Source organism: Haliaeetus leucocephalus, unplaced genomic scaffold (genome assembly GCF_000737465.1).
Source record: "Haliaeetus leucocephalus isolate CR32 unplaced genomic scaffold, Haliaeetus_leucocephalus-4.0 Scaffold140, whole genome shotgun sequence".
In the NCBI taxonomy this organism is placed as follows: domain Eukaryota; kingdom Metazoa; phylum Chordata; class Aves; order Accipitriformes; family Accipitridae; genus Haliaeetus; species Haliaeetus leucocephalus.
Genome location: NW_010972576.1, coordinates 16,761,609 through 16,770,372, shown reverse-complemented (window position 1 = coordinate 16,770,372; position 8,764 = coordinate 16,761,609). Strand labels below are relative to the sequence as shown.

Below are 8,764 nucleotides of genomic sequence, written 5' to 3'. Positions count from 1 at the left end.
CATGTCGCTGCGCTCCGCCCCGGGGCGGCGCCGCCGCCACTACCGCCCTGCGCGGCCGCGGCGGGGCCGGGAAGCGCGGCCGGTCCTCCTCCTCCTCCTGCTGCTGCTCCTGCCCGCCCCGGCCCTGTCCCGCGGCTCCTGTGTTTTCCGGGGTCAAGCCGTCCCTGCCCGGGGCGGCCGGTAGCCCGGGCCCTCCTGTTTAGAAAACCAGGAGGATGAAGAGCGAGGGGAGCGTCGAGCTTGACGCCGCTTTTAACGTGTACCGCTGCCACGCGTGGCCTTTCTCGTAAGCTCGGGGCTGCAAGCGTGTCTGCGAGGCAGCGCTGCAGCCTGCAATGACAGATCCCCACAGACGTTCATCCCCGGGGTGGGAAGAGGGTCGTGCTTAGCCTCCGAGGCCTTTCGCGGAGAATGCAGAAGGCACGGCCATGGAAAAGAAACCGCACTTCCTTAGGAGGGAGTTTCCTCCCAGGGAGGTGTCATCCGTCTCGTTGGCGTTACTGCTTGCGGCCGTCCTGCTCCTGAATGCCCTTCTCTACCTGAACCTCAACAAGTTTTACACCTCTTCGGGACATGCCGAAACGGACCCCAGCCTCTGCGCTTTCGGGTACTTCAGATTGGGAGCGGTGAAGAATTGTTCCCCGTGGCTCTCCTGCGAAGCCATAAATAGGGAAGTCAGGAAACTCAAGCGTGTTGGTGAAGGCGCTGTGAAAAAGGTGAGTTTGGTTTTCCTTTCTTCTCCCCTGCGGATAAAGAGCTTTCACTGTTTGCTGGCTAATTAATGCCCATACTGCTGTTACAATTATCCTCACAGCAGCTCATTACTGTAGACATCCAGGGGTATATGGCTATTGATAAGGTGCACAGAACAGGTAGGAGAGTGTGACTGGAGCTGTGGGCCACCTCCCTGACACCGAACGACATCCAGCTATACAAGCAAAATCAAAGAGATTGGTGAAGCACTTGTGGAGCGTGGTACAATTGTGGCAGAGTAAGACTGGGTGGTTGGGTGGTATGAAATAATTTAATTCATCTGCATTGTCCCTTCCAAAGAAAACTTAGGAAATCATGATGTAATTATGATTTCAGCAAGCGCTTGCTGTGACAGGTACGTGGCCCTACCTAAAGGCTTGACTGTGCCTGGTGACTGTAATTTGCAGTTGTGACTAAGCAGTCACTCGGAGGTCAGCAGCAGCTGGTAGCAGGTGATGGAAGAAGGCTCTCCACATGTCTTACGTGTCTCTTGTGTGTTCTCAGGTCTTCCTTTCTGAGTGGAAGGAAAACAAAGTGGTCCTTTCACAGCTCACCAACTCAGAGCTGAAGGAGGACTTTCTCCACGGACTGAAGATGCTGAAAGCACTTCAGAGCAAGCACGTTGTCCGGCTGCTTGGCTACTGTGAGCAGCAGTTCACAATCCTCACTGAGTACCATCCTCTAGGCTCCCTGAGGGGCCTGAATGAAACTCTCCACATTCCAAAGTACAAGGGCATGAACACCTGGCATCGCAGGTTGATGCTTGCTATAGACTATGTGAGCATCATTCGGTACCTGCACAGCAGCCCTCTGGGCACCTTAGTGATGTGCGACTCGAATGACCTGGACAAGGTGCTCTCTCAGTATCTCCTAACAAGTGACTTTCACATCCTGGTGAATGATCTGGACGCTTTGCCTCTTGTGAGCAGGAGTGCCGGCAGGCTGGTGAAGTGTGGTCATCGGGAGCTCCGAGGCGAGTTTGTAGCTCCTGAGCAGCGTTGGCCTTATGGAGAAGAGGTGCCATTCGAGGATGACCTCATGCCTCCCTATGACGAGAAGACAGACATCTGGAAAATCCCAGATGTCTCCAATTTTTTGTTGGGCCACGTTGAAGGAAGTGACATTGTGCGACTGCATTTGTTTGACATCCATGCAGCATGTAAGAAGAAGGACCCGGCTGAAAGGCCTTCTGCCCAAGAGGTCTTAGACACCTACAGGAAAGTTTTAACTCTGCTTATTCGGGAGGCAGCCATGCCTGGTACTAGGGAAATGTTATAGTGCATCATGAGACAAACAACATACTGAAGTTGATGTCCTTCCTATTTATTTAGCTTGCCTGAAGGGCAAAATCTCTGTCCCCAAAACTGAGAAGAAAATAACAACTGAACTTGTACCTTTTGATTTAAAAAAAATAAAATTCACCCAATGCTGGAGCTGTGCAAGCTTCCCATTGGCATGTTTAATCTATCATTGGAAGAGGAGGAGGGAGAGAAATGAAGTTATGTAGATGTGGGAAGAAATTTGTTCCTTAAGAAATAATAAATTTTCTTTTGCAACATTTGCACAAAAACTCTCTTAAAAAAAAATTCAGAAAAAATGTTAAAAAAAATATTGGTTCACTTAGACTGATTGGCAGAGGACTGGAGAGCAGAAACCATGGCATGTTCCCCACAAACTTTGTGCTGATTCCTGTGGCTTTGGCCCATGTCTTATCCACAAAGCCCTCACCCACTTCCCCATGGCATAAAAGCAGTGGTCACTCAGAAAGGAGTACCCCAGTCCACTTCAGATTTTGGTGAACCCCAAAGCCAGAGCCCCAACGGCAGTCTCTCCCTGCTGGATGGGACATAGTTGTTTTGGAGCTGTATGGCCATTGCTCTGTGGGCCCCATATCCCACACCAGCAAGCATGTGGCCACTTTGTAAGCAAGCAGATGATGCAGATCCCAAAGAGACTGCTTACAGACACGTGCTCTTGGTTTTCAAGCCTTTGCTGTGTGGTATTCTCAGATGGACTCTTTGGAGATGAAGCTGTAAAACAGGAGTCTCCTGCTCTTTTTTTAATCCACAGAAATCCTGAGCACTTTGGAAGAGAGCTGAAGCATGTCTTTTTCATTCACTTACCCTTGCCGAGTGTCATCATGACTCGATGGAAGGGGGGAGAACCATGAACTGAAAGAGAATGTTACTTCCTTCCACAGCAATGAGCATTAAACTTGAGCTTTGGAAAATAAAAGCCCTATATCCAGAGCATACAACTCAATTGGGTCTGAATTCAAAGTCCACTAAGCATAAAGAAAGGCTGCATTTTTGTCCAGTGTGTTTAGGAGGAAGCTTTTGGTACCTACATGGATGTTACAGCCTGGTACTAACAGCTGGAGAGGAAGAATAATGATGCCTTAATCCAGCAGTAAGCTCTGTTTGGTGGGATTGGAACGTACTTGTTCTCTTGGTGAAAAAACAGGAATAGTATGAATGAGACACATGGACTCTACCATTACGCACCTGAGGACTTTCTGTTCTGTGGACTAGGTCTTTGAAAGACCTCAAGGCCTGAGACAACTTTCATGTTTTGACTTGAGAGGTGATTTGCAAGTAGAGAATTACATGGTCCTTTCTGCTGAAGAGTTTGGTTCTGTTCTTTGCTGTGATGATCTTCCTCTTCACCTAAACAAGCTGTGTTATGACCGCACTAAGAACATGCAGTCAGTTTGTATACATAATGTTCAAACACATGTGTGTTCTATTGCTACCAAAATTTTATTTTAAATGGGAAAACTTTCCTGCAAATGACTAAATTCTTACCTGATTTCATACAATGCCAGCAGGAGCCCTTTAAAGGCTGCTCATTATGGCTTTCCTTTCCTTCTGGGCAGTCTGTTTTCTTAAATTAGCTGATTTTTGCCATTTTTCACTTGTGCAGTCCTTCCTGGCAGCTTTCCTGCTCAGATTATCAGGAAGCAAAGGTCAGAAGTCACGGTTTTCTTCAAAAGGGAACAATGATTTTGGATGCTTTGTGTTTGTTTTGGACTTTGACTCAAAACACCTTAAAGAAGCCTGGGGAAAAAGAATGCTCTCTCTGTTGTAATTGCATCATCCAGCTCATGAACTCTTGAGTTGTTATTATTATGGTTAGAGTTCTACAGTTCCAGCATGAATCCAGGATGTGCAACAGTTGGAAAAGCATCCTGTTACAGCTCCTCAAAGCCAGGGATCAAGCTTTGAAGGGCCAAGAGTCAAATCTTTTTTAAGTCCCCCCAGCAATAACTTGTTAATTCTTGTTAGCCATCATGCATAATTGAAAGAAAAATCAGCATCTGATGGCTGTGAAGTAAACATACCATGCATTTTTTATGGGAGTAGCAAGGACAGACAAGAAGAACCTGCCAAGCTTCTTATGCTGGTCTTTCTTGGTTAAGACAAGCTTCTGCTTGGATTCTTGCTCTGTTGTGTACTGTTGTACCTTGCAAACAGCCATATTAATTTCACAGAGTGAAAAACAAATGAGGACAAATTCTGGTTCTGAATAATTATCTTGCTGTGAAGATGTCTCCCTGTTCCTGGATGAAATAGTTACAAATTTTTTTAAGAAAAGGTGTCTCCCTAAACATTCACCCTGAGCACTGGGACCTCTGCATGTCTCGTCCCCATTCCTTCTCCTTCAGCTTGTGTGTTGTCCAGCGTTGTATTTCAGCAGGAATAAATTACATTTGTTCTGAATACAGCATTACGGAGCTTCACTCTCTTTTTTGGGATGTTGTTTCTGTCTATGAGGAAACACTAGATGGCAGCATGAAGGTCAGCTTAGCATTAGTTATTAGCAGTTGCAGTCTCTCATGCCCAAACTTAGCCAGGATCTGGCCTTGGAGCCAGTATTTTGCTATCAAACTTCCATAAAACCCTAAAAGAGCTCATGGTATTTGCATTAGCAAGTCTGTAGTAACAAGACAGATAGATATAAGGTCTGTCAGAAGAGCCACACATGCCAGTTGAAGGGGCTACCTCCCCTTTAACTTGCTTATGGTATTTGTATACTTTACCGTCCCTTTTAATCTCAACATGCTGCAACCTCAACCAAGTTTGAGTGTCATCTCCTTCCAGTCTTTCAGTAAAATCAGAGTAGTCTGCAACCTCTCCATCTTCCTGTTCTTCCCCACTAACCCCTTCCACAATCTCAAGATGCATGAATCCCATCCTTCCCACATTTCCAGCTTCTTTTTCCTTAAAGGGAAGAGGCAAGGCCTCAGGGAGAGGGAAAAAGAGGCAGGACAGCCCTATGTGCAGTTGCCTCCCCTCTTTCCAATTGTCTCTGCTAGGCATTCCAGTTTTCACCACCAATGACAGCCTTGGATAAACATTCGGGGGCTTTGCTGCCTCAGTACAAGCAGCTCTTATATGTCTGGTGGAAAACATCAAAGGATGAAGAGCAGGAAGAGGCCTGTTCACAGGTGAAAGCCTGCAAGCCCCTCTCTCCTCATCCACTCCCCAGCCAGCTCTAGACCAGTGGACATGATCTCCCCTGCCAAGACCACTGCCACAGCTCTGGCTAACCTCAGCAACAGCTGCTGGTTCTCATCTCGAGCTCAAATCAAGGGCCCCACATTCCCTGCCCTTTCCCACAAAAAAATGCTTCTCCTGGGATGGTTATTGCTAGGTTTCCTATTGTATCACTGTTCCTCCATCCCAAAAGTCTAGCCAAAGAAGCTGCACAAAGATGCAGGCCACACAAGGAGAAGAACTGCTACTGGTGCTCATCTCCTTTAGAAAACTTCAGAGGAGGTTCCCCAAACCACCCAAGGTGGTCAGTGTCAAGGGGCATATGGTCCCAGTGGTCCCAGGGCTTTTGTTTGCTGCCATCACCAAGATGGCCTTGGGTCTGGCCCCTTGCCCAGGGAGAGGACAACCCTTTTGCTGAGGTCAGTGATCTGCACCACGTTGCCCTTCCCTTTTGGGCAATGTCTCCTCTGCCATCTCTGCAGCACATCCTGCCCACCTCATCCGACCAGCTAGACAAAGAACCAAAGCAGAGACCGTCTCCCAGACTCAAGAAATAGCACCTGGTTCCCAGACTGAACCCCCCTGGGACACTGCTGCGCCAGCAGCGGAGGAGACAGGGAGACCTAGGACATGCCAGCTGAGCCTGCTGACAGTCTGGCTGTGGGTGCCAACTGTGTCAGGGCACCTGGACCCACTACTGGTATGGTATGCTCTACTCTTTGTCTGATGCTGTTGCTAAAACAAACTCCCAGTGGATTTCCCAATAAAGTTTAGCCCTTACCAGGTAGGTTTGTACCACAGGATACAGAACAGAAACAGCCTGTCTCAGAGCAGAGTCCCAAATTCAGTTCAAACCCCCTGCTCCTTTCTTTTTCTCCTCAGAGTAATCCAAAGAATAGCGCTGTCAAGGTTATGCTGTTTTCCTTTCCAAGCTGCCTGCTGGCTGCAGGCTTCTAAGTGGCTCAAGTCTGATGTAGCATGTTTCCCCTTGTGTGGCATGGGTTTCAGACTACATCCTAAAAGCAATCCTATAACTCTAAATCCTGTACAGGTGAGCAGTCTTTACAGCAATTCACCTGTATGTTCGACACCATCAAATGTGAAGTGTTGCATGCATATCCACACCAGCTGCTATGTAGGTCTGGACAAACGCTGAGGAAATAAAATGGACAACCTATTTAATTGAACAGGGTTGTTTGGGTTTTTTTTCTTTTTTGAAGGATACTTTTAAAGTCCATGTTACCCTGATTTAATAAAGTGGTAACTATTAAGCTTATCAGAAGTTTAGAATACCACACAAACTTTTTGAAATTCTATCGCAAGCTCTAAAACAATATTTTCCTTTGGTGCCACATAAACAAAACATCAGATCATTATCTTTGTGAAACAGAGGCAGTGCTGTTTGCCAAATGTAATTTGTGAGATATTTGGCAGAACTTGCAACCATAAACCGATTCTATCATTATGGCTATAATATCTTACCAACAGTCAAGAGACCCTGGGAACAAGAAAATAGTGGTTCGCAAGTTCTTCTAGCATGATATAATGCGTTTATTTGTAGAGTTCATCCAAATAAATTATAAGCTAGATGGTACTTTTAAAAAAGAAAAAGGATTTTATGGTTTTATTTTAATTGAAATACTGTATACTTGAGATGACCACATGATTTCCAATAATTGTCAGTCTGTGTTCTGAAGCCTATAATCCAGTATTTATCAGGATTAAATGGTGAATATATTTACATTACAGTGATATTTATGTCTCAGCGATTTCTGATTCTGTTTACCTCTGGGTAACTCAAAATCCATTAAAAATTATATATTTATATAGAGATACACACAGATTCTCCGGCCATAATTTTCAAAAGAACAAGCTTACTGTTAGATTCCAGCATTCACATTTTGAATATGAATTAACTGCATTTTCAAAACTGATAATATTCAGCAGCTTTCAGTCAAATTTATAGTAGCTGCTGGATGCTAAGGACTTCCAGAAAGTGAATTCTTTCCTTGTAGAGGTGGAAGACCCTTTTCAGCAATTCTCTTGATAACTCTATGGGACTGAAGTGGGTGCTTTTATCAAGTACACGCTAGACTTCTTTGTGGAATGAACAAAGTTCCCACTTTTGTGAAAGTTGGGATTTTTAAATTTTTTTTTTTAATTAAATCACACACCTATGTGTTTTTCTCCTCAAGAGCTGGTTCCTGTGAGGGGTTGTGTCTGACCCATAGCTGAAACTCCCCAGTCTTATTTGCTACCATGTAATGTTGAGAACCTGGCCACTAAGCCTGGGTCTCCATTAGCTACATTTCGCCAGAATAGCTTATGCCAATGCCATATATTATTATTATTATATATTAACTGTTTGGTGCCTACATGCTTTGGTCACAGGCCAGAATCCTGGAGGTCAGATGCTATACAGTCACAGCACAAATGACAGTCCTTTCCCTACAAGCAGCTTTAGTATAAGAAAATAGAACACAACTGATGTCCTCATGCATTAAGAGCATATGCAAGCATTGGTTATCCCATCCTACCCCATCCAAGCTACAAATAAATATGCTACATAATCTACATGGACAGGTCACACCATTTCTTGTGCACATAACAACAACTGCAAGGCCTGACTTTGCTCTGACCAAATCAACAGCAGCTTGCATTCCCATTTCTGAAGGTGTTTCAGGAGCCTAACACTGCAACAAAAGCCCAAGCTATAAAAGGAAACACCAGTGTATCAGGAAAAGGTAACCCTAGGCTTAAGAGTCAACCAACTTTGGTATTTGAACCAGATTCCTCAAAGAGGTCACACAGAAGGTCTACACTCCAAGAACTCCTATTGCTACAGGCCAGCAAGTGGGAGATCACCCCTTTTTCTCATGTTTGCAAGGCTGTCACACTCACTGCAGCACCAGATGTTGTGCTGCTTAACCTAACCCCGTCCTACACACTGCTTAACATTTGCTAATTTCAGACGGGTATGTAGGGGAACAAAATCTCTCTCTGCCTGTCTTCTAGGCTGGGGGTTGTCACGCCCCACCTGTGGGGAGGAGCAAGTTACTCAGATTCACAAATCCCCTTCCGTGTGGACTAAGGCGAGATAACACTCAAGGTCCATACATAAGCATCAACTTTAATGGAAAATTTCTATAGAAACAAGTATTATGCAAATGTTGGCACTTTCACAACTATATCTACCTGAGCTATGCAGCTTTATGGGCAGTCAAGGTCAGCCCTGAGTTACTTAACAATTTTAAACACTACTCAGTAGCTTTAAGGTTACTCGGAAGAGAAAAGAAAGAGAAAAGGAGAGAGAGGGAGAGAGAGGGGGAGGGAGATATCCCCAGTCCGGGATCCAGTGTTGGCCCTGCCAATGGGGGCATTCAGCATAAAGAGACCCATTGCATTGTTTGTCTGATTTTATTAGGCCTGGTTTTGTTCTTTACAAGGGAAAGACGGTGTGGGAGAAGTTTGTATTCTTACTTTGTGGATGTATAATCTTGTCTCAGTCGACTGGG

The 8,764-nt window shown here is 45.3% G+C and overlaps 2 protein-coding genes across 2 annotated transcripts in view; one reads left to right on the top strand and one right to left on the bottom strand.

Annotated features, from left to right (window-relative positions):
* The window catches only part of HGSNAT (heparan-alpha-glucosaminide N-acetyltransferase), a 26,035-nt gene that overhangs the window by 12,458 nt on the left and 4,813 nt on the right, over nucleotides 1–8,764 (bottom strand). Inside the window, exon 2 of the mRNA XM_010586256.1 lies at nucleotides 6,326–6,401. Within this exon, the coding sequence (XP_010584558.1) occupies nucleotides 6,326–6,343 (18 nt within the window). The 5' untranslated portion in view covers nucleotides 6,344–6,401. The remainder of the gene's footprint in view (nucleotides 1–6,325; nucleotides 6,402–8,764) is intronic.
* Nucleotides 92–4,274, top strand: POMK (protein-O-mannose kinase). The gene is made up of 2 exons (XM_010586255.1): nucleotides 92–716; nucleotides 1,258–4,274. The coding sequence occupies exons 1-2, from the start codon at nucleotides 429–431 to the stop codon at nucleotides 2,029–2,031; spliced, it is 1,062 nt and encodes a 353-aa protein (XP_010584557.1). The 5' UTR covers nucleotides 92–428; the 3' UTR covers nucleotides 2,032–4,274.

Coding starts and splice junctions, on each gene's coding strand:
- POMK (XM_010586255.1), top strand. CDS start 429: ATGGAAAAGAAACCGCACTTCCTTAGGAGGGAGTTTCCTCCCAGGGAG. Junction 717..1,257: donor GTGAAGGCGCTGTGAAAAAG/GTGAGTTTGGTT, acceptor GTGTGTTCTCAG/GTCTTCCTTTCTGAGTGGAA.